We start from the raw sequence: 26,905 nt of genomic DNA on the forward strand, positions 1-26,905 counted from the left end.
CAGCTTAACAATCTTGTTACCCCTCCTGCCAAATCCTGCAACTTGGCTCCGTTGGATTCATATTGTAATTGTATAGTAGCAAATGTAAAAATGCAGCATTTGTATGATTTGCTCGATGCTGTGAAAATGATTGTTTTTTGTGATTCTACAATACTTATCTACCTCTGTGGTATAAAACGATGGACATAGTCCAAACAAAGAGGATTTGGTTTTTCATGTTTGCCTTAAAAAATTAAATTGTTAAATTTTCTTAATTTCAGCAACTTTTATGAACAGTCTTTCATAAAACGTCCATAATTAAGAGTTTGTATTTGAAAAGGAAACCGGGATTTCATGTCCAATATGTAATTAGAAACAAGAAATCGTGCATTATTCATAAAAAAATGATGATAAGTTTTGTAATTAAGAGATGTAGGTATTTAAAATGGAACGAGGGGGGGGGGGGGGGGGATACTGGGGAGATCTGAACCAACGAACCATTAACTGTATTTAGTTCACATGCCATTACGCCATCGACTGCGTTACTCATATCAATAACTCAACTGTATTACATAAAGTCACTGGCAAAACTTCTAAGCTGATTATCTCCGTAAATTTATGAAAAACATTAAGACCAGCCCATTTCTTGGCACTTTTTAACCGTATTCCATGTGCGTTTTTCACCACAGAACAGAAAGCAGCCTCAGCCATTTTCATACTGCGCATAAAAAGCGCGACAATCTGAGCACAACGCTGCAGAGACTGTGATTGTACATGATTTTTTAAATAAAAACTATGTAGCTAAAGCGTGATTAACAAAAACATTGATGGATCTTAATACATTTGAATATCTTAAAAGTTCCATTTAACGTAACTTAGTAATAATATATGTAATACATAAGTAGGACCTACTTCCAAGAGCGTAGCACCACCAGTGTACTTGTGCTACGGCTTCTGGCCAATCATTGCGTTTGTGTTTGTTTACATCAGGTTTATTCTTATGATGAACAGATTATAGGCAGTTGCATTAACCATTGCATCATTTGGACATAGTGTTTATCACAGACGTGCAGACTATCCCAGCTCACCACCTGGCCAAATCGCATTCCCACCTAGCGCCACCTACCTGCAGTCCCTGTCCATGTCCTCCAGAATTACTGATTTTAGATTCTCACAGGAGGTCGAACGTAAATGTGCATCCACACTGAAGATTAATTCATTGCCCATCAAGACAAATCAATTATATGAATGCCTGGTGTGTTTTATTTCGGACATCAGTGTGAATGCACATTTACATTTGATTTGCTGAAGGAATCTAAAATTAGCAAGCATGGAGAACACTGATGGGGAATGTGGATAGGTGGCACTAGATGGACTGTGGTTCTGCTGGGGGCATCTGGGGTAGTCAGTGGATGGCGCAGTGATTAACGCAACTGCCTAGTAAGCAAGAGATCCTGGGTTTGAGTCCCAGTCTGGCACATATTTTCACTTGTTGTCACTGATTTTGCACAAAGCCCCAATACCCCAATGCATTAGTTCCTTCCTTCAGTTTCCATAATTATATAGACTTGATCTGATAGTTACAGGAACAACTTTTTCCTTCAAATAGATGCAGATTCAAGAGTTACACTCCCCCCCACCCTTTCTCTCACACTGGTAAGTTAAGTACTTGTCAACAGAGAAGAAAATATGAGGGTGGTTTGAAAAGTTCTCAGAATCACCAAGAGAAGTCAGCACTAGTGCAACGAGTTGTTCTCATGATATTCATTGGACTGTTACCTGTAAACACGTGCCACATCAGTGTTTTTGGAAGAGAGCTGCAGTGGTGACTTGGCTCTGTTGTTCCCGTGTAGTGATTTGAGAAGATGTAAAAAATCAAGATTCGAACAGTGATTAAGTACTTTGTAAAGAAAGGTATGAAAGCAAAGGACATTCTTGCCGATTTACAGAATACACTGAGGGACTCTGCTCTTTTATATTCAACTGTTACCAAGTGGACAAATTAATTTAAATTTGGTTGGGAGAGCACCGCACAGTGGTCAGCCAAGATGTGACACTGTTCCAGAAATCATTGAAAAAGTGCTCAAAATGGTCATGGAGGATCGCCAGTTGAAATTGCGTGAAATTGCTCACACTTCCCAGATGTCATCTGAAAGAGTATATCACATTTTAACTGAAGAATTAGAAATGAAAAAATTATCTGCAAGATGGGTGCCGCGACTCTTGACGCTGGATCAAAAACACATGAGAATGGACATATTGGAACAATGTTCGGCCCGTTTTAGGATAAAATAACAAGATTTTTTGCACCGGTTTGTGACCACAGATGAGACTTGGGTGCACTTCTATACTCCAGAGACAAAACATCAATCAAACCAGTGGAAACATGCTGATTCTTCACCACCAAAGAAAGCAAAGACAATTCCTTCGGAAGGAAAGGTGATGGCATCAGTGTTCTGGGTTGTGAAAGGGATTATGTTTGTAGATCGTAGATTATCTCCCCACTGGGCAAACAATTACAGGAGAATACTGTAACAAAAGATATGCGAAAAAAAGCCAGGTTTAGCAAGGAAGAAAATCATCTTCCATCAAGACAATGTGTGCCCGCACACATGTGCTGTCACCATGGCAAAATTATACAAACTAAGGTATGAATTGTTGCCACACCCGCCTTATGCACCTGATATGGCTCCTTCAGACTTCCATCTCTTCCCAAAACTGAAAATTTTTCTTGGTGGGCAAAGATTCACTTCAACCGAAGAACTGATTGCCGGAGTTGACAACTATTTTGCAGGCCTGGAGAAAACTCATTTTTGAGATGGGATCAAGGCACTGGAACATTGTTGGACCAAGTGCATTAATCTACAAGGAGACTACTTTGAAATATAAAAAAAAGGTTCAGTGGTGTAAGTACTTTTTTTTCTATTCTGTTCCAAGAACTTTTCAGACCACCCTTGTATTAATAGAAACTTTGTTTTTGAGATATGAGAGGAATTGTGTGTGATTGGTTTGAAGAACAATCTGGACAGTTCGGGTAAATGGTTCTGCCACCCATCAAACATTTATGGGACATAATCGAGAGGTCAGGTAGTGCACAGAATCCTGCATTGATAACACTTTCTCAGTTATGGGCAGCTACAGATGCAGTTTATCTCAATATTTGTGCAGGCCAAATGTTGCCAAGGTTGTTTAGAGTACACAAAAGATGTTTTGCTCGGAAGCCCTTACTCATCCATCATGTTATGGTATTACTTTTGAAATATTAAACAGTTTACTTATGTTTTCCATCTGCCTCATTTTCATGTGACTAACTTCTATATAAAATAGCAGCAGGATGCTAATTTTTATAAGTAAGGCCCTATTTATATTTTTGTGTAACCTGATATGTAATAATTTGATCACCGAGCAATATATGTGTTTTTGGTAGTAAAAACAGTCTTTGCAAAAGTACACTGGAGTGTAGCATAGCAATGTTGATGCTTTGATTTTTGTGGATAAATGCTATTCAATTCACAAAATTTTAAAATCAAAAGAGGAAGCTTTGCACAATTACCTGAATTTCTTGTACAGCTGGTGGTATCTATATTTTGTTTTGTTAATTCTTACTTGAGACATTGATACCAAATTAAAGTAGGAAGAACTTAAAAACTCCAGGAACTTTTAGAAACTTTAGTGAAACTCATAGAACACACATGAATACTTAGGTACTTGCAAAGATTATTTATGAATGAATGGGAGAAGTAAAAATTATTATTAACTTGTACTTGAACATGAGGGATTAAACCTTGGATAGTTCTGAATATCATTACAAAGAAGGATATTTAATACTGCATTTTAAAATGTGTTAAATCAGTAACTGTGAATTATTGTATTTTGTGACGAGAAATATTTGAAAGCTAAGTATTTTTCACATTAATGGCCCACAGATATCTTTTTGTCTCAGAATCAGCTCTTTGCAGAAAGTATTTTTGTTACTTGAATCTAATATCTGTTTGTTTAATGTTTTTTTTTATTATTTGTGTGATTATATACCTGAGCAGCTGCACATAAGAAGGCTGGATTAAGCAGTAGTCCATATGGCAGTCCATATGGGAGTCCTGCTCGGAGCCCCATTGGGGGTACGTGTGTCCCATATAATTTTGGCTTCACCTGACCACCCTTTAATCAGAAGCTTTTTTTGTTTGTTGAATTTGGCAGTTGAGGCATTTAAATGAGACTGTTTGTCATTGGAGCTTAACATTTTTGTGCGGGCACTGAACGTGAAAGCTCCCACATATTGTATCTTTGTATCGTATGCATACTGTAACATGACTTGTTCTCAGATTTAAATTGCTTGGAAATTTTTGTTCATAAACATGATCTAGTCATTATCCAAACCTGTATTTATCAGAAGTGCTAGAAGATTACATTTTAAAACTTTAAATGTGGAAAAGCTCATAGTATTTGAGCTCCCATATCTGTAGCAACAGTTAATACTAGTGGCCATCACATAGAATCACATATTAGCTCAGAGTAGCAGGCTACATTTTTGAAAAATTATTTTTGTATCATTACCTTTTCCACGGTTTGTGTCATATATTCCATAAAAAGATGTGGACAACAGTTTTAGGGTAAAGTTGATTTATTGCTCACATTAATTTGCAAACCTGTTATTATAGACAATATGAGCAGTGTATATTTGTAGATTACCTCAAGCACACCATTGATATCTTACAAAGATTTTGTAGTCATACTTAGTGTACAAAGCTCAGATGAAAACATTTCACTGCTTATTTCATGTTAAATACGTCACAGAGCTCCAAAGAATTATTTTTGCAAGTGAAATGTAAAAGTTGTGGTACTTCCTTCACTTTTCCTTTTTTAATTTCTTAAAATTTTAGTGACAAGTGTAAATCGGCCAGTGTCTACTAATATGCAGATGGTTGTAGTTATGCAGCACTGTCTTACTGAACATCATTTTTTATAGTTATTGATAGACTAAGAGACAAAACAGGAAAAATATGTAATTGTTATTCTACATTGGTTTTACCAATTCTTCCTACATATGTTTGAAAGGAGAAAGATTGTGATAGACTGTATAAACGATTAAAAAATGATGTTTTGTGTAATGAATTCTGGGAAGAATTGGGAAGAAATCTACTTTAGTTCTAGTGACAGAATTTTTGACAAAAATATTTTATTTCGTATGCATTGCACAACTGTAGATTATAAATTGTTGGTCAGTTTAAGATGGTAGTCAGGAAAAATAAGAAATTTTATGTGGTGTATGCAGTGTGGAAATTCAAGCACTGACAAAGTGAATATTGGGTATGAATGATCAGTTTGTAATGTAGGAGATATCCTTCCTTAAAAGTTAAGGGAAGAAAAATAGTAGAAAGGAAATGACACAATTTTAATGATGCCATCTCGGAGATACAAGTCATGTGTAATTTGTTGAGGAAGATAAATGCCTTTTGAGAAAGACAATTTTTGTGTTTTGTTTATATGTGTAACCTTTGGCAGTCTTCTTTTATTCATTACTTTACCATGACAGTTAAAAATCTGTGCTGTACACGAACCCAGATTTTCTGCTTTTTGTGAGCAAGCACCTTAACCAATAGGCTGTGTGAGCATACTTCCCAGCGTGACTAATGTAACTGCATTTTCATTGATTTCATATCTGTCAATCCATTCATTTCACTTCAATGCATTTAATTTGATTCCCACTGCCCACTTTGTGTGTTATCAGCTTCCACAACAGCTCTTGCATTCGTGAGTATGAGCTTTGTCTGATACTTCTTGCATTCTATGTAAACCCTAAAATGAGAGAGTTCATGCTAATAGATAAAACATGGTATACATATAAAATATTCACCTTCATTAAAAGTATAAATCAGAATAAAACTGACAGAAACGTACAGCATGTGAGAGTGTGTAAAGATATATTTGGAGACTATTGCATCACGTGGAAAAAAGACAAATTTGAAGAAATAGCAGAGATACAACGATGAAAGTTAAATCACCTATGTTGCTAGATGAAAAACATACATAATGTTTAGGTGGTTAATGTAAAGTATGTATGAGCACTTTTTTCATAGAGGATTTCTTTAAAAAATGTATGCCCTCACTTGCTTATGTTTCTCTGCTGCTACATAAAGTAGATGCCAATGCAAAGAGCTGTTCCAAGAAAGCTTCCACTTACTCGTAGTTGAGGGAGCCATTGTGATGTTCATGTGGGTTCCTGGTCACATCTGTCTTATAGGAAATGAGGCTACTGATGCTGCTGCTCAGGCTGCAATCCTCCTGCCTTCGCCTTCTAGCTCTTCTGTTCCCTTGGGTGATCTCCATGTTGCCGTCTGTTGACAGGTGGTGTCACTTTGGCATCACCATTGGTCTTCTCACAGGTCCAAGCTCCAGGGAATTAAACCTCTCCCAGCGGCTTGGCTGACATCCTCTTGGCCCTCTTGCCACGAGATCATTTTAGCTAGCTTGTGTATTGGACATTGTCTTTTTAGCCATTTGTTAAGTGGTGATCCCCCACTGGTTTGTGCTTATTGTCGTCAACCTTTGACAGTTTTCCTTTTCCTGACTGAATGCCTTTTTTTTAACTGCTTACGTTCTAGTGTAAATTTGCCATATGAGTTATCGGCGGTTTTAATGAATGATGCATGGGCTGTTTACGACGTTTTACTTTTATCCATTGTAGAAATAAGCGAAGGACATTTAATCTTTGGTTTGGGGACTTCCGCTGTCTCTACAGTGTATTTTATGGGCCTTTCTTCAAGAGGAAGTCCTTGTTTTTAGCTGCCTTTCCTTCTGTCGATAGAGCTTAACATATAGTCGCTTTTAACTCCTTTTGCTCCTTGATGTTCTAAGGTTACAATGTGGGTGCTTATGACCTCAGTTGTTTTTGCACATTAAAACAAAACAAAACAAAACAAAAGGCAAAGGGCTGGTGATCAGTGTACATTAAAGATGATTCTCCTTTACATCTTCTCCTGTACCGTAGAGGAATTCTTGAATAGAAATTATTAGTCATTGTGCAGCTCTGCAGCTGAGTGGTCAGCACAGCTGACTACCATGCTGAGCGCTCAGCTTCGATTCCTGGCTGGGCTCAGAGATATTATCCTCGTAGGGACTGGGTGTTGTGTTCTTGTCAGCATCATTGATACACAAGTCACTGAAGAGGTACCAAAGAAAAAGACTTGCACTAACAGCCCTGGGTAGTGTCTCCTAGCCAATAATGCCATATGATCATTTCATTCCATTAGTCGTTTACCCAGAAAAAAACACCTGTAAGTGACCAGCAAGTAGTTTTTTCCACAGCATAACTTTAATCATGAATATGATCTATGGAACACATAAGTAACTCTGATGTATGCTTAAGGATTATCAGGCACCAATATATTCCAGATGCAGCTTCTGTGTTTTTGAAACATCATTACTTTGTGTGTTTCAACTATGAAGAAGCACCCACATCCCAAGAGGTATCTCAGAGTATGTCTTGTGACCAGTTAAATAATAGAAAGTGTACAGATAACAACTCACTATATAGTTGAGCTTTGGGAACAGCACACAGGCACTTACACAAGATTTAGAGCTTGTAGATTCACTTTTGGATAACATCATTCTTCAAATTGACCTCTCTCTCTCTCTCTCTCTCTCTCTCTCTCTCTCTCTCTCTGCAGCCTAACTAATCTTGTTTATGTTCCTGTCTTCTGCTCAAGGGTTCAGTTACATGGCAACTGGCTATCTTTTCTCTTTTCATTATTTATATGTGAAGTAGGGATTAACTGAATCATATTGCAACTGCATGCAATGTATTTTGTTCTTTCTTTCTTTCCATTATCAGTAGTTTCTTAACAATTATAACTATGGCTACCATCAAACCTTACCATCCAACTGATTTTAAATTACAGAATTCTTCTCCATGCTAATTTCCCCTCTTTTTTTTCCCTTCGTTTCCATCTCGTCTTTTACCTCTATTTCCTGGGCCTCATATCAGTTATCTGCTTCATTTGCATGTGTGTACACTCAATTTCTTTTCTCCCTGTGTTCCATTCTCTCCTACACCTCTTTTCTCATATTTATTTTCTCTTTTTCTGTTTTTATTTTTGTTATAGTCCCCTTTTATCTTTTCTTCTACTATTTTCCTTTTCAGTTCTATTGAAGTATATGTATGGCTTATCATTTGCATTTACTTCTAACCCTGTTTGCATTTCACATATAACTCCGTCAGCTCAGTTTATCATTATAAGTAGTCAAAGTTTTATTCTGAAGTGGGTTGTCTGGCTCAGAATTGCTATCACTTCAAAGATCATTCCAGCAAAATATGGAGACCTGAGATTTGGCAGTGACCATAGTCATTTCCACCTTGTCTTTAAATAGGTTTATGCTTGTATTGTTAGTATCATTGTTACCTTCCCCCCTCAAAAAAAAAAAAGCTTTTGTTTATTCCCACCAACCTTTGGCCAGGCACTTGTCTTCCGTCTATTATTGACTGTCTTGTAACTTGAATCAGTTTTTTCTTAAATAATTTTGTTCACTGTCTAGCATGTACATTACATCTTTCATTTTATTTTTATTGCTTTTTTTAGTTGGTATCCTAAGTGATTAATGATTTTTCGTAACTTTCTTACACTTGTAATCCTTTCTTTCTCATTTCCCATTTTGCCATTAGTGCTCTGTGACAAGATCTCAAGATACAAAAGTCTGAGATATGAGTGAGTGTTGTGCATTATTGTTTTTGATGCCCGGATTCTTGCTTTTCATGAGAATGACATTTATTTATTGGTTTGTAAAATATTGGAGGAGAAATATGAATAATGTTCCATTAACATCTGGGCATTATGATTTATGATATGCTATTATGATTTAATTAGAAACAGTGGAACAGGAAATGCTGTTAGAGAAACCATAAGATATGAATCCTCATAAATGCAAGTCTCTCAATTTTAAGACTCTCCGCTTCTTGAGTTACTTATTACCTACATTGTAAATGTATATGAGTAGTTTCATCTTGCCATGCATGCTTTGCATACTATGAATAATCCTATACTTCCCAATGGGGATTCCATTCTATTTGTGTTACAGACAAGTTTGGTCAGTTAGTTGTCACTGAACAAAGTGTTGATGATGGCCAGTAATTAAGAGTCCTAAAAACAGTGGTAAGGAAGCTGGCATGCCTGATTTAGGTTTGTATTTGTGCAGGAGCATTAATGCTTGCAGTCTGAAAATGCAATGATTTGTTAATCTTTATATAGCATTATGCTTTGTATGAATAAAAAAGCTGTTAGCTAAAGTGTGTTCCAGTTATGTTGAATGATGTATAAGTAGAGAAAGAACCAGTAATATAACTACCAACAAGTCACTTCATTGCTTCTGTTTTATTATTCAATTTCTTTACTTCTGTTTATTAATATGAGAAAACTATTGAAATATTGTTTTTTTTTATTTTCAACTCATCCTTACTCTATAGGGTCTCACATTACAGATGAGGAAATAAAGATGTCAGAAGAAAAATTTGCAGAATCACTCCAACTTGCTCAAGTTGGAATGCACAATTTGTTAGAGAATGATGTAAGTACTATTTTAGTTTTGCAAGTAATTTATAAGTCCTTATTACTGATTAATATTGTGCTTTATAACTTATTCTTTGTCTGTTATTATTACTACTATTACTACTACTAAAAAATTAGAAACTTTTCTAACATCATTAAACAATAATTAATTGTTAACTAAGTTACAGAAAAGTTATAACATACTGTTTGGATTTGGAGGTTCCTTCATTTTACTTTGTTACAAACTTAATACCGACAAATGAAAAGTAAAAAAATAAGAACATATATGACCCCAGGGGAAATATTGAAGTGCTTGAGTGAAGAAATATAAGATGACTCTAAGGGATTGACAGAGGATTTCCTGACTCCATTGATGATCCCATTGACAAAGAAACAGTGTATCAGAAAATGCAGTGAGCATAAAACTGTCAGCTTCATTTTTCATGCTGCCAAGATAATGTTATATTTTGTAAACAAAAGATTACATACAGGCACTGATGGGTCAAAACATTACGACCATGTGGTTAATATTGTGTTGGTCTACCTTTGGAACACAATGTAGGAATGACTGTGTGGCATGGATTCAGCAAGTCCTTGGTAAGTTGTGGAGATATGTGGCATAACATGTCTACACACACCTCGTGAAATTCTCATAAATATTGGCAGATGATTTGTGGGCATGGAGATGGTGCCCGAATAACATCCCAGAAGAGTTAATTGGGTCCATATCAGGCAAATTTGGTGGTCAAGACATCAACGTGAGTTCACTATCTTGCTCCTTAAACCATTGTAGCATGATTCTGACCTTGCAACATGAACATTATCCTGCTGGAAGATGCCATTACCATTGGGGAAGACATCATGCATGAAAAGATGCAAGTGGTCTGCAGTAATGTTAATGTAGTCCACAACTGTTGTGGTGTCCTCAATTATTACCATAGTCCTGTGGAAGAAGTGAATGTCCCATACATCATAATACTGCCCACCAGCCTGCATTCATGACATGGTATGTGTTGTGAGCAGCTGTTCTCCCAGATGACTCCGTATCCAGACAAAGATGGTGAATCTGACCAAGTAACAGGTTTCCATTAACTTACAGTGATCCTCCCATGCCCACTGCAGTCATAATTGATGATGTTATTGGAAAAAGATGGGAATGCATAGGGATTGTACTGTGGGGTAGTTTTCCAGAGGCACGTGTCCTGCTTTATGGTGAGGGAGAGCCTTCAGCCTCCACGTTCTGTGACGAGACATGGGCTACCAACATTTTGTCGCCTACATGTAGCTTTACAGTCCTCCATCCACTTTCTGTGGATGCTCACAACAGGAACAGTTGAGACTGAAAGGAGCTGAGAACAACAGGATACAATAAGGGAAGGGTGTAAGATTAGGTTGTTGTGTATTATGTACACTATTCAATATATATGATTGAGCACTGTTTATTAAGGGTCAAGGGTTAAAAATCACTGGTTAAAGAATAAGGTATTTGAGATATGCAGAGGATAAGGTTTTCGTAGCCAGGGACGGAAAGAGCTCAAAGAAATTTTAGAGGAAATCAAAGCTACCAAGAAATATTATGGAATGAAAATCAATATAAAAAATGAAAATAATGACAGTAGGAGCAGATGAAAGAGTAAAAATTAGGCTAATTGGAGATGAACTAGATTATATGCCAGATTTTAGAATTTTGTAAATACAATAGGAAGTATTTGGGGGGGGGGGGGGGGAGGTGGGAAGTGCAGCACAGGGAATAGTAATGGTAAAATCAGCAACCTTTAAGAAGAGGAGGATTTTCTGTAGCAGTGTGGAAATGGGATTAATGCAAAAATTACTGAAGTGTCTGAAGTGTTTTACAGCCCTGTGCGGAAAGTTGGATCATGAGAAAAAAAGGTACCAAGTAGTTGAAGACTTGCGAAATGTAGTCATAGTAGACAACTGAAAAAATAAAATGGGGAAACAAAGTGACAAACAGAGGTGTTGAGGAGAATAGGAACAAAGAAGCAATTACTGGATGAAATTGAATGTATTAAAAGAAATTGGAAAAGTCACTTATGGAGAAAGTACGACAAAACTGTAAATACCATCATAGGGCATATAGAGAGGAGCAGAAGAGAAGGAAATGAAATATGACTATATCCTAGGCAGTCTTTTATTGGACGTAAGTAAACAACCTGAAGGAAGAAGTGATTGACTGCAAAAGAACCTGAAGGAAGAAGTAATTGACTGCAAAAGCTGAGGTAACAAGAACCATCTCACAGAGCAGAGAACTAATGGTTATGACCAATGTAATGGCTGGTAAATAGCTTACACTGAACAAAAAGATGATCTGAGTTCCGTACTGATGTACACACTGCCAGGACTTTCTGAATGTGTTGGCGGAAAGAGGAATTGACAGGAGGACTATGCGAAGGATGCCATTGTTGAGAGAAACATAGATTTTTCTTTTGCTGAAATATATGTTGAATGATAAAATGACACACATTTGGTTTTAAGTGCCTTTACTAAACAACAAATGATAACTTCATGCTGATTATATACATATCTCTTTAAATACAACAGCTAAATTTGTAATATTATTATTTTGTCTTTTTATTACATTTGATGTTAAAATTTATTTATATTAAAAATAAAACCTTTAGCTAATATAATTAAGAGCAGTGAAAGTAACTAGGTTATAATGTGACGTAGAATTATCCGGAACTTCAAGGGACATTGTCTGAGTATCATATTAAAAAATGAAGGTCATAGATTAAAATTGAAGTTTCTAAAAGGGGCAAATACAGTTGAATCAAGTTGTCAGCAACCAACTTTGTACAGTCTTGATTCAGCTGTATGGTCTCCAGTGTTTGCTTAACTATGATTGTTGTAGACACATACTTAATAATTGTGAGTTGCATTAATGTCATAGAGCATACAAAAAATCATTCCTTTTGGCTGTCTGTGTATTTGTGCTCTCTTGTAGTGATGACTGTTGAATTTTAGTTCACTGGATTTGTAATTTATTTTTGGGTGTCATATGAGATACAGTAAGGTTAACAATGTTAAACCGTTACAATTCCATGTATTTTTTATGTACGCAGTACTGCTACAGAAGATTGTGAGAACTTGCAATATGTGGAAGCTTGTAACAGAAATAATTATTGCAAGAAGTCATCTTTTGGAAAGATCAGAGAATTAGAGCTTAATTATAATAGTAATGTCTTTTTTCTTGAGGGCAGAGTTTTAAGTATTCAAAATAGTAAGGTGTAATCATGTGTTACTGCATGAACTAGGTACTGAATTTGATTAAGGAGAAAGTGTAATGTATAGTGTAGGAACTCAGTGTCCATAAAGGTAAGAATAAATGCTGCATATGTGAAATAGTTTGAGAAACAGTTCAATGAGAGTTTAACGCCACTTTTGTGCATCTGCTGTTCTGGAAGATAGTAACAAAGTTATGCTAGGTGACATGATGTTGAGAGGATTATTGCCTTAAGAAAAGACTGTATCTTTCATCACACAATTCTTTCATTGCCTTGAATGCCTTAACCAAATATGTGCAAGGGATGGGCCACAATTTTGTCAACAGAGCACACTTTTCTCTTCACACCTTTGTTGTAGCTTCTTCTCATACCATGAATCTCCTCAACATGGTTGCTGCCCTTGAAGGATCTTTTATAACCACTCCCACAGCATGTGATTTATATCCCTGTCACCACCATCCACAGAAAACCTTGCACTACTTCTAAAGACTCCTGCTCCATCACCGGAAAGAACTATTATGTCAAAAGGAAAGCAATCTGCAATCAGCTTCATCTTTTCCTCGTCCTTTTGTTTTTGCATTTTTTCACTTGTATTATTTTATCATTCTCTCTCTCTCTCTCTCTCTCTCTCTCTCTCTCTCTCTCTCTCTCTCTCTCTCTCTCTTGTGTATATCTCTCTCTCTCTAGTTGCTTCTTCCCTCAGTTGCTTCTCTCCGTGCCAGTTATCTCTGCTATATTTAACATACCAGCTGCCCTTTTTACCACTTCTAACTTTTCAGAATTACAAATCTTTGTTGCTGTTAGCATTTAATTGTTGGTATCACTCCTATTCTGGAGTATCATGAGAGGTGGAAGTTTCAGATGAATTTCCTATTTCGTTCTAAAGCAGAAGTTTCTTTCAAGTAGACCTTTGCCCTTACAACTGTAGTTTGATGTAAGATAAATTTTTTTCTGTGTGCACTAAAATTAGTGGAAACTGCAGTATCCAGAAAGAGTTGTCCTGAGGATGTTTAGACCAGAGCAGTAGCAACAGCTGATAAAGGTTGCAGAGAGATTGTGCACAAATATGCATTAGCTTGTGTGACTGGAAAGGTCAGGCCTGAAGAGCCATCTAACAAAGTGGAATGCATGTGTTAAAGCTCAATATCAACATGTGAGTGAGTTCAAACAGGGTAGAAGAACTTATCTCTGATAAGTGTGTGTACCACACCATATAGTTTTGACTGGTACACGAGACACCGCTATGGCAACAGGTGAATACAACAGAGTTGTATGCAGCAATGAACTGGTACTGGACCATGTAATGTAACTACTGCTCAGGCTGACTGTATCTTTGTTCACACAACCACAACAGACCATGCATCTGTATTGATGGTTTTTCATTGTATGATACAGCACAAATTGGAGCACATGTATCTTGGCATTTTGTAAGTTTCCATTGTTTAGAAACCTCAATCTTTTCAGATTATACTAGACACATGAATGCCGGTACTGACATGCTGAATGGCAAAGCAAACATAATGATTTCTGACCTGTTGTGTTTTAAACATCCTGCAATGATGGACAAAGAAGTGTTTGCTGCTACTGTGCTGACTGCAATATGGCAGCCTTCATTGTTGAGTGGCTTAGCAGACAAACACATCATTGTTTGAAGTGAAGTGCCATTGATACAACATGTTATAGTGATTCCTGTATATTGAATACATATGAATCAGTGCTGTTTTTGGAGGCTTTGAATTACACCATGCTGCCTCCCTTCACTCATTTCTACAAACTGTATTTTATCATGACCATGTAAGGTATGTGTGGCGGGAAATTTTCAAGCCTCATTTGAAGAGCAGTTGGCACCGCTGTTTCACTTGTGTCTACAACTTTGCTTGACATGTCACCCATTCAACACAGCTAGCATATGGTTGACAAATAACCAGAACCTGTGATTGCAGCATGCAAGAATATAAGGCACAGGTTTTGTCCAGTTCTTTAACCCTAATCATTTGTGTTTTGTTATGTTCCTAATCAAAATTCGTTTCAATCACATATGTCATTCCTGGTGTTGCAGTTTTGAGAAACACTGGTTTATTTGATAGTCTATATTTCATTTAAGATAGTACCATCACTACAACTTATTTATTTTTCTTCAAAGTACAGGATGTATTTCAGATTTTGTGTCTATTTTCAGTAGTCTTTTACATATAAAGTGAAAGACACTGTATGTTTACAGGTTCAAAAAAAAAAAAAAAAATAATGAAGGCTTTGTCAATGGAGAAGTAAAAAGTAAAAACTGAATCACCCTACTTGATTTACATCACTATACTGAATCATACTGGTAAAGATCCTAAAACAGAAAGTGAAGGGAGTACACAGACAACGTAACTGTAGCAACTTTACTGCATACATGGGTGTACACAAATCTACTCATCAAACAATGAAAAATCCAGTATAAAATAATGACACTGTTATGAAGGGTATAGATTGCTACTCACCATATAGTGGAGATGCTGAGTTGCAGACAGGTACTACTAAAGAACTGCTAAATAAGTAAGCTTACAGCCAAAAGGCCTTCTGAATTAGAAAACATACATACACATTCATGCAAATGCAATTCACATACACATAACCACTGTCTCATGTCACCGTCAGTGGTAATGTCTGTGTGAATTGTGTTTGCATGAATGTGTGTATATTTTCTAATTCAGAAGAAGACCTTTTGGCTGAAAGCTTACTTGTTAAATAGTCCTTTTGCTGTGCCTATCTGCAACTCAGCATCTCCACTATATGGTGAGTAGCAATCTATCATTTTCATAATATTGTCATTAAAATCCACATAAGGCTGTTGAAATACTACTGTTCTGTTATGAGTATGCTTCAATACCTAACTTAATTTCTGCAGATCATTTATGGGTGATGTAACTCAATGAAATAATGTCATTTACATTTAAACATGAGCTGTGATTTCTTTTTTGCAATATCAGAACTTTTTTGCAGCATAGGTTGTACTGAATAACAAAGTCAACTCACTAAAGTGTAATTTTAGCTATTTATTACAACACTCAAGTTGTGACAGGACAAGCACATAGTGGACATCACAAAAGTGGATGCAACGCTGACTACTCATGTCTTCAATGACACGTTTAAATAACATTATAACAGAACAATACACAGGATACATAATTAGAAATATAACTTTTGTTGTTAATGATTTTTAAGTTTGTGAAAATCAAGCACATATTAATTAATAACAGTACAAGCCCCATCACTTCTGCTAATACCTTCATCAGTTGTATAGATATAGTATGTAAAATTATACGGAATTACTTTTACTAATAAAGACTTGCGATAATTGTAGAAATGTAGGTAATTTACTTCAAAATAATAACAGTAATTCATAATACTCACACTTTTCACTGAATAGATGCTTTTTACAGTGGAAACATTACAAAGTTCATTATTGTTGATGTTTATGTTGTTACAAAGACCATGTGATATCATCATTGATCAATTTTGTAATTATATTGACTGCTCATTTTGAATGCACTTAAACATGACTTGTTAACCACGCTACTGAAAGTACTGTAACAGATGTATTGACAAATAATGTTGAAAGTTGTTTTCAGTTAATGTTGTGTCACGACGTATTCTCAGATTCATGCGGTATCAAACTCCTATAGCAAGAACAAACACAATTTATGGAATATAGTACTTTATAGAGCAACACGTAAGATACAGCAAAGTGCAGGTTGGGCATAGCACTGAACACATTGACTGGACAACAGTAATACAGGTTACAGAATAGGCTGAGCACTCGTTTGCGATTGCTTAAATAATCCTGTTTCTTTATTAGCTCACCAGAGTGCACCAGGGGGCTGACTCAGGTGGCCTCTATAAGTTGGTCTGTGAACTGTAGGGATGTGCGATCTCTGAAATCATGCGTACACGAGTGAAGATACATCATGATGTATTCATAACCCACCCCCTCCAGAAGATTGCACACAAGACTTATATGAGAGACTGCCGAGCCATGCATAGAGCAGAAATGGGATATTTGTTACAAAACTCCATATTTCAGAAGTCTTTGGATGTGTGGCAAAATAGTGATAATAAGTAACCTATTAATATATCTATTTGTTTTAATATATAAAATTTTTGTAAATACCTCCCATATGTCTGCCTTTCATTAGATAATCTTGCTAGATAATCTTGCGAACAGCTCCGAAACTCAAGTACGTGAAGTTTCACCATCTTGTGTCCCATTTCTCAAACACAACTTCAGCCAGGCAGTTCCACCTTAACCCATCAGGTAGTCTAAGATATTATGAATTGTCATCATTACCAAGTGTCTAATCAGAGCACAGCTAAGGTTAATAAAGAAAAAGTTTGACAAACAATCAATGTTTATCTACATCTACATATATACTCCGCTAGCCACCAAGCGGTGTGTGGCGGAGGGCACAATTCGCATCAAAGTCATATTCCCCCCCCCCCCCCCCCCCTCCCTCCCCCCTCTTTCCACTCACGGATCACGTGAGGGGAAAACGACTGTCTGAATGCCTCAGTATGAGCTCTTATTTCCCTTATCTTTGAATGATGATCATTACACGATTTGGAAGTTGGTGGTAATAATATATGCTCTACATCCTTGGTGAAAATTTGATTTTGGAATTTAGTGAGCAGCCCCTTCGTTTAGCGCGTCGTCTATCTGCAAGTGTGTCCCACTTCAAACTTCCTATGAGGTTTGTAACACTCTCGCGATGGCTAAATGTACCAGTCACAAATCTTGCCGCTCTTCTTTGGACCTTCTCAATCTCTTGAATCAGACCCAGCTGGTAAGGATCCCATAAAGATAAACAATACTCTAAGACTGGACGAACTAATGTATTATAAGCTATTTCCTTTGTTGAAGGACTGCATCGCTTCAGGATTCTACCAATACGCCGCAATCTAGAATTTGCCTTACCTGTTACTTGTTTAATCTGATCATTCCATTTGAGATCATTTCAAATAGTCACACCCAGATACTTGACTGATGTTACTGCTTCCAAAGACTGATCATTTATTTTGTACTCATACATTAATGGGGATTTTTGCCTTGTTATACGCAGTAGTTACACTTACTAATATTGAGAGATAACTGCCAGCCATTACACCACGCATTTATTTTCTGCAAATCCTCATTGATTTGTTCACAACTTTCATGTGATACTACTTTCCTGTAGACTACAGCATCATCGGCAAACAGTCTAAGGATACTATCATTAATTCTTTATGAGTCAGATATAGTGGACTTCTGGTGGCACACAGCCACATGAATTAAAATAGAAAATTATTATTCATTTGGAAAAACTGTACATGGCATGCGAATGTGTGTGTGTGTGCGTGTATCAGTGATACAACATAATATTTTCTGTCAGTCAGATGTTTAGGCAAATAAGTAACAAGATCTGTGCACTTTTTTATATCAGTGTGCCAAATTGGATTCAAGTAATCTGTATCTATACTCTGCGAACCATTGTGAAGTGTATGGCAAAGGGTACATTCCACCATATGAGTATTAGGGTTTTTTACCATCTCATTCACATATGAGTGTGAGAAAAATGGTTGTTTAAATTCCTCCTTGTGTGCTGTAATTAATCATATCTTGTCCTCACAGTCCCAACAGGAGTGATATATAGAGGGTTGTGGTATGTTTCTAGAGTCACGATTTAAAGCCAGTTCTTGAAGCTTCATAAGTAGGCTTTCCCGAGTTAGTTGACATCTATCTTCAAGAGTCTGCCAGTTCACTTTCTTCAGTATCTCTACAACTCTCTCCCACAGTCCAAACAAATCTGTGACCATTCATGCTGCTCTTCTCTGTGCATGTTCAATATCCTCTGTTCGTCCTATTTGAAATGGGTCTCATATGCTTGAGGAGTATTCTAGAATGGGTCACATGAGTGATTTGTAAGCAGTCTTCTCTGTAGGGTGATTGCACTTCCTCAGCTTTCTACCAATAAATCAAAGTGTACCACCTGCTTTATCTGTGACTGAAGCTATGTGAGCAATTCATTTCATATCGCTACAAAGTGTTACACCCAGGTATTTGTAGGAGTTGGCCGATTCCAACTGTTACTCATTGATGTCATAGTTTCAGGATACTATATTTTTTTGTTTTGTGAAGTGCACAATTTTGCATTTCCGAACATTTAAATCAAATTGCCAATTTTTGCACCATGTTTAAATCTTATCAAGATCTGACTGAATATTTATGCAGCTTCTTTCAGATAGTGCTTCATTGTAGATAAGTGCATTGTCTGCAGAAAGTTTGAGGTGACTATTAATACTGTGTGCAAGGTCATTAACATACAATGTGAACAGCAAGGTTCCCAACGTGCTCCCCTGGGGCACATCTGAAGTTACTTCTACATCTGTTGATGACTCCCCATCCAAGATAACATGCAATGTTCTCCCTGTCCCAAAATCCTCAATCCAGTCACAGATTTTACATGATACCCCTTATGACCATATTTTTGATAACAAGTGTAGATGTGGTATTGAGTCAAATGCTATTCAGAAATCAAAAAATACAGCATCTACCTGACTGCCTGGATCCAAGGCTTTCTGCAGGTCTTGTGGGAATAGTGCTAGTCGGGTTTCACATTATCAGTGTTTTTGGAATCCATGCTGGTTGGCATGGAGGGGGCTATTCTGTTTGCGGTACTTCATTATGTTTGAGCTCAGAATATGTTCTTTGATTGTATAACAAATATATTTCCTTTACTTTACATCTATGGCCACAAATATTTTGTCATGAGACTACTGGTTTTGGTCTATAATGACCATCTTCAGATCTGTTTTATAAAAACATGTCCTGATGTACTGCAGCCATAGTGGCATCGTCAAATGTGAAACACAAGATCAGCACCAATATTGTCAAATATATAGCATATATAGGATATGAAAGAGTCATATTGTTAGCAGCACTACTGTTCAAAACAAACTGCCTTACAGTAGCCACAAGTACAGTAGCGACAAACATCTTGTGGCTACTGTACGGCAGTTTGTTTCGAACAGTAGTGCTGCTGACAAGATGACTCTTGCATATGCTTTTATTTACATATATTTGACGATGCTGGTGCTGATTTTGTGTATAACATTTGACGATGCAACTATGGCTGCAGTACATCAGGACATGTTTTTATAAAACAGATTGGAAGATGGTTATTATAGACCGAAACTGGTAGTCTGATGTCAAAAAATTTGTGACCATAGACAAAAAGTAAAGGAAATTTATTCTATATGTGGGCCACTGTTTTATTTGCAACCATGTTGCAGCTTGAGTAACAAATAGATGTCAATGTTAAATTGGTGTGACCTGTGCTTCCTTCCAACTACTGGAAAAGACTTCTTGTTCAAGGGATATATGAGAGCTTAGAGTTGAAAGAGGGGCTAAATCAGTCACAAATTCAGTATAGAATCAAATAATGATTCTATTGGGCTCTGTAGCTTTGTTCAGTTTTTATGATTTCAGCTGTTTCTTGATGCCATGGCCACTAATATATATTTCAGTCATCATTAGGATTAAATTGGGGCTGTTCTTTGAGTGTTTCCTTTGTAAAGGAACATTTGAAAATAGAGTTAAGCATTTCAGCTTTTGCTTTACTACCCTCAGTTCCAGTTCTGTCTCATCCGTGACTGATGGACACTAACTTTGATGCCGCTAACAGTCTTTACATATGACCAGAATTCATTTGGGAGTTTATGAAAGATTATTAGACAAAATTCTGCTACAGTAGCCATTGAAGGCTTCACTCTTTGCTCTCTTCAAGCTAAATGTTTTTCATTTAGCATCTCTCTGTCTATAGCCCTCTGCTTATATGATGGAGAGTCCCTCCCATTGTGAACTGTTCTACTAGGTACATATCTATCTGGTGCATGGTCAACTGTTCTACTGTTCTTTTAAACTGCAGCCATAGCTCCTTTACATGCTCCTGTACTATGCTAAAAGTTTGAAGTTCCTCATTGAGACAGGACACTACTGCTTTTTTTATATTGTTCACTGAAAATATATATCTTTCCATCTGTTTTGTATAATTGTTGTCACCCCTGTACCGTGGTTACTGAGACCATTTTTGATATGGACATCTCAAAGAGGTTAGGTTTATTTGTTGTCATTAGATCTAAAATATTCCTATCACAAGTGAAGTTCTGAACCATTTGTTCTAGGTAGTTTTCACTGAAGGCATTTGTTAATGATTTCCAGGATATCTTGTCATGCCTCCCACTAACAAAAGTATAATTTTCCCCATTTATTGTTGAGTGATTAAAATCTCCAGTGATCACAGTATGATCAGGGAACATACTTAAAGTGAACTGACATTTTCTCTAAAGTTTGCAGTTGCATCAAGAGGTGAGTGTGGTGGTCAATAGAAGGATCTAATTACAATTTTATGCACACCTCTGAGTTCTGCCCAGTCTCATATGCAGCTTTAATTTCAAATCTTGGTGAATTTGAGTAACTTCTCTACTGTGACAAATTCACTGCCTCCAATTCCCATTAGCCTGTCCTTTTGATATATACTTATCAATTTCTGTACATTGTATTATGTGAGCTTCACTGCTTTTTAGGGGCACTTCACACTCTGGTATTTAGTTGCAAATGATTTGGCAGTTAACTACTAGGATTTTAATACTTTCACCCATGAGGGGCATTCCTTTGTATCTTATGCTAATACTTTTTGGTCTCCTACAGCTGTAATTATGTGGATTGGATGGAGAGTTACCTAATCCAAACGACCCTTGTGTACAACCCATTCAAAGTCAGCTACTTGGGTAGCACCCTTTGATGTGTAGTGCACACATGACCCATTTAGGGGGAAGCTACAGTTCTCATACATATGGTACAGGTCCAGGAAGTCACTTACTAGCTTGTCATAGAACCTTCAGAGTTTGCGGTTCAGTCCTTTGACTCGATTCAGAACCAGGGGACCTCAATCAGTTTTGGGGACAATGCTGCATATTGTGATCTTCGTTGAAAATCCATGTGCAAGGCAGGACTTCTCAACTTCTCTGCTAGTTGCTGGAATGATTCAAGTATGACCTCCGAGCCCAGACGACAGGCATCGTTTGTTACAGTGTGTACCACAATCTGCAGTTGGTTGCACTCTGTTCCGTCAATGGCTACCAGAATAGCTCTTCACATATTGAATGATGCTCCCAGGCATTCACATTGAGTGTGCCTGTTGATCCTCGCGGTCCCTTGCTTCCATTTCCCTAAGAGTTACCATTATTCGCCATATGTTTGAACTGCCAATGATTAATAGACCCCTACCTTTTGCGTTTTCCTTCTCTGGACGCAGGACAAACAGATGAAGAGTGTCTCACTGACTCAGACTCAGCTTCAGTTTCAGTGAAAGGCAGCACCTAGAATTGTTGGTTAAGGTTATCAGTATAACCTTCTGAGTTCTCTGTGATCCCCACTACCCTATAAAGGATGCCTAGACATACCATTGACGTGCTACTCACAGTGAAGTAGATGAGTAATGCCAGATTCCATACTTCCTGCAGAGGAGGCACGATCCACAGGAGAGGATAGTACTTGAGATGCCTGTGGTACACCACTCCTGGAAGCTCCCCCAACACACTGATTTGCAGTAGCTGCATATTATTTGGTAGTAGTCAGGGCGTTTTCCAGCTGCGTACGATTGTCAACTAACTCATCCTCTGTTTGAGAACAGCACTCACAGTGGGACTGCACTGTGGTTGGTGCAATGTTTTACAGGATTGTGAACAAATAACTTTGAACTAAGCCTGATGATTATCCTTAAATATTACAAATTCCCTTTAAGAACTGAATCAACTAGTACACAAAACATGAGATTTCTATTAAGGCAGCAGAAAAACCTGTGGAAAAATTACTATTTCCTAAAACTTTTTGAGGTTGTAGTCAGTAACAAACTCAAAAATTGTCTTAATTTATGATAACTTTGGATAATATACTCTCCTCTTGAAAGGGAAATAGATGTATTATGATAAGTTAGTTATAAAATGTGCTACAGTAACTAAACCACAGACGCTGATTTAGTGTGAAATAGCTTATGCACACAATAATAACTTCTGAAAAATCTCAAAAATGTATGTTTATTCACATTGATATACTCTGAAATTCAATGTGAATTATTCTTGACTGCAACTGTAAATCACAAATGCTGATTTGCGACACACATAGCTTAAAAAATTTTCAAAATTATGCTTTTGTAAACATCAAAAAAGTCTCAAAATAAGCCTGTTTATCAAGTAATTATACAATGAAATTAGGAAATGATTGTTTTTGAATGAGGGTATGGCTGCTGTTATCAGAAATTTCTGAAAGAGAACTGTTTAAGTTTAGGCATACAGCTGACAATAGTAGTATGAGTCTGTCATGGCACCTACAAATGTTTGAAATTTCATAATATATGAAGATACATTAGAGAACAGACACAATCAGTGAATGATTACACAGAAGCAATACAAACAGTAAAATATTAGAATCTAGAATTTCAAATGTGCTTAAGAATTTGGCATATGCCGTCTCACACAAAGGAAGTTTTGGAAATTGGCTGTGTCATATAAATAAATATCCAAGTTTAGTTAGCTCGTTCTGTGATGACAACTTCTACAGTGGCATGCTGATGGTAAACACTGCAGTATCAGTTAATCTCAGTCAAAACTATGAAAACTGTAGAGCAACAACAAAGCAAGGCTTCTACTTGCAGCAGCTAACAATTTTGCTTAATAAATAAGTATACAACTGAATTGTGCAGGTCTCTTTGTTCTTTGGATGTGGTTTGCAAATAAGTATGCATAATGAGCAGAATGATTAGCTACTTGATTTTTTTATTATAAATCCTTGTGTGTCAAAATTATTTAGTCACCATATTTATTTGTACGAACAACATGGCAGTGTGAGTAGTATGTCAGTTTTTACAGTAAACACACAAAACTACCTGTCAAATCAATCGGTCACAAATAAAACAGAACTATGAATCATTTAGTGTTCTCATCTCAAGTTTGACCATATCACACAATAGCATAAGCCAGTGTAGTGACAAATGGAAATGGCATGTTAGTAATCACAAATTTTTATAACTGTGAAAAGTCATGCGTAGTAGCCACAGTAACCTTCTCGTTAGGACATTGTATATCGACAAAACAATCTTAGTCTGAGGAATTTCATCCTTGTACAATCACCTCTTCGTTTTTTAAGTTAAAATTGTATGTATAATTGCTCTGGCATGTATTGGACACATTTGCTTCATAATATTACAGTTGCATGTTAATTTATTAGTATTTGAAAAACATACATTCCATCTACATAGTGCGTATAGTGAGTGATTTAGTTCATGATTTCTTGGAAAGTATTTTTAATGGTCTAGTGTGTAGATTAGCTTTCAGCTAAATTTTTGTCATATAAATCAACAAGCGTGCGTGTGTGTGTGTGTGTGTGTGTGTGTGTGTGTGTGTGTGTGTGTGTGTGTGTGTGTGTGTAAATTCATACAAGTGATTGATCTTGGGGGGGGGGGGGGGGGCATTGTCTTGGAATAGGTAAGAGGCTACATGGAAAGCACCTTATGTGTCAATGAGCATTTTGGAATTGATGGGGACTAATGTGAGGAAAACATCTGTGAAATAATTCCAGTCTCTAGAAGTATTGGTTGTGAATATTATTGAAAGAGTGTAAGTTAGAAAATTTAAACATGAAGTACTGCATTACAAGATGAGTGTGATGAATACTGTTCCAAATGTAAGCGAGGACTGCTGCATTCAGAGATGGCTCTGACAACTACTGCTCGAAGTTAAATGAGGACTGCTTCATTCAAAGGGTAGTAAGTTAACTATTACATAGCTAAGGTATGAAAAGGCCAGGCATAATGTCAAAAGACATCCCCTCATAATAAATATGCTCATAATATAAATTTACATATGGACGGGATATATTTTACCAATTAAAGAGTAGTGAGACAATTCTGAATTCAGTGACAAGTCAGCAAAGAAAATATTGAGTAACATCATCCACAAGGCATGTGTAATTCCTTGTGTGTGTAGGGTTGTAAATAGGTGAAAACAAAGGTTTCAATGTTTTTGTAATAACTGTTGTTGTAGGTAAAAGGAAGAAACCTGATAACTTGTACTCCTCTCAAGTTTACGTATGTGAAGTCTGTGGCCAAATGGCTGTGAGATAGCAATCATAAAGTGTGTACAAAATAGTAAGTGTAGAAATGGTGGAGATGCTTATCTTCACATAGTGTTAGATTGCTGTTTACTGTGAATGTGTAATTTACATGCTCTAGTTATGGAAATGACAATGGTAAATGTGGGGAGAGGAACAGGGCATTGGATCTATTGTGTGACTATGTTATAAAAATAATGAGTATTGACAGAGTAGCACATAACCATTTGTAATATTACAGTGTGTGTATGCATATTAGCAATGTAGTATGGTAGTTTATAGATCATGCATATAGAATGTCTGAGTAGTCACATTCAACATAGAAACTGATGATATATCACTGAAAAGATATTGCAGAAAAATGTAACACTGCAGACCTGTTTCTTCATAAAATAACACTCAAATAAATTAAGGAATAAATGTGAATCAAATAAGGATGGAAGTAATGAATGAGCAAGATGTGTAAACGCACTGGTGTAGTATGCATATGACTTAAAAAATTTACCTTAATACAGGGGTGTAGTTAAGTGAGTCATTGATCTCACAGTGTTAAAAGGAAGTGAATGTGTTATACATAGTACTAGTATTCTGTGTAAATCTGTGTAAGAGTTCCTTCATGTGAAAGGAAATGTACAAGTGAATAGGGCAAGCATCAAGTTAGTCTGAAGGAGGCACGTAATGCAAGTGTGATATGGCTTTTGCACATGCATGTTAGGCAATTTGTATAAGTGCTTATTGTTTCATAAATGATCACACACACACACACACACACACACACACACACACACACACACACACAGAGAGAGAGAGAGAGAGAGAGAGAGAGAGAGAGAGAGAGAGAGAGAGATATCCTAGTGTGACGGTATTATATGTATGTGTATGTATAAGTGACATTAGGTAATGACAAAATGATTGGTTTGTGTATGTTTTGCCACATAAGTGACATTTGTAAGGTAAAAGAGTGATAAGTATGTAAACAATTCAATAGGTAGTACAGGATGTGTGCCTGTCACTCTCACTTGAAAGGCACGTGGTCATATGAAAATTCATAGCTTGTTATATACCTTTCAGAGTGGAAGTAGACCAGTATGACTGCGAGGGTTGCACAATCTGTGAAATTCATATATACCATGTAAATGAAAATTGGCAATAAAGTTATTCATACATGCATGAAATTGGAATGACCAGTGTTATATGTTGTACATGATAATGTTAGTAATGAAAAGCCTTGAAGACATGGAGAAGAAAACATAACATGTGTATTACACTATCACCTTTGTGACCACGGCGTAGCAGTATACATGTTTACATGGTAATATCAGGGGATATGTTTATGTAAGTTAAGGTAGATGAACAAATTACCCAATGTAAACACAGAGTCTCAATGTAGATCTTTTCTCATACTTTCTCATACTTTCACTCTAATATCTCACGACTAATGAACATAATTATTTTTCACCTTACACAACAGCACTAAGGGAAAGAAAGAGAAAATGTGACACAGGAAATAGAAGTACAGAAGTAAATGCCACATGGATGGGCCACTTGTGTTTGCCACATGCATAACATGCAATGCAAGTATGCCTCCCTAAGGGAAAAAATTTTTTAGTTACGAGAAAGGAGAAAATCAATACATATAGAAGTCTTACAATCACTACTCTAGTCGAGTTTAGCAGCCTGCATTGGTTGCTTTTTCATATTGTTTCAATTGTGTTATATTTCTCAGTCAAAACAACTTCCTTTATTTTGGGTAAATTAGCCTATAAGTATTTTGATGAGGAGTTTCCAAAATTTCAAATGGTCTACTGTGCCCAACGGTTTCCATTAGTTTTCACAAGAATGAGATAACCTGTTTTAAATTGTATCACTTTTAACTTCCTGTTGTGTCTCTGCTTTCTAATGTTTTCCTGTTGCTCCATTGTCTTCCTAACTATTTTTTTCGTTTCCTTGGTAGTAAGACT

The 26,905-nt window shown here is 36.6% G+C and overlaps 1 protein-coding gene across 1 annotated transcript in view; it reads left to right on the top strand.

The window, feature by feature from the left end:
* LOC124804815 (endophilin-A) overlaps positions 1-26,905 on the top strand; it is a 730,772-nt gene that overhangs the window by 631,680 nt on the left and 72,187 nt on the right. Inside the window, exons 10-11 of the mRNA XM_047265154.1 lie at positions 4,020-4,097; positions 9,452-9,537. Of these exons, the coding sequence (XP_047121110.1) occupies positions 4,020-4,097; positions 9,452-9,537 (164 nt within the window). The remainder of the gene's footprint in view (positions 1-4,019; positions 4,098-9,451; positions 9,538-26,905) is intronic.

This window comes from Schistocerca piceifrons, chromosome 7 (assembly GCF_021461385.2).
Source record: "Schistocerca piceifrons isolate TAMUIC-IGC-003096 chromosome 7, iqSchPice1.1, whole genome shotgun sequence".
NCBI classification, from domain to species: Eukaryota; Metazoa; Arthropoda; class Insecta; order Orthoptera; family Acrididae; genus Schistocerca; species Schistocerca piceifrons.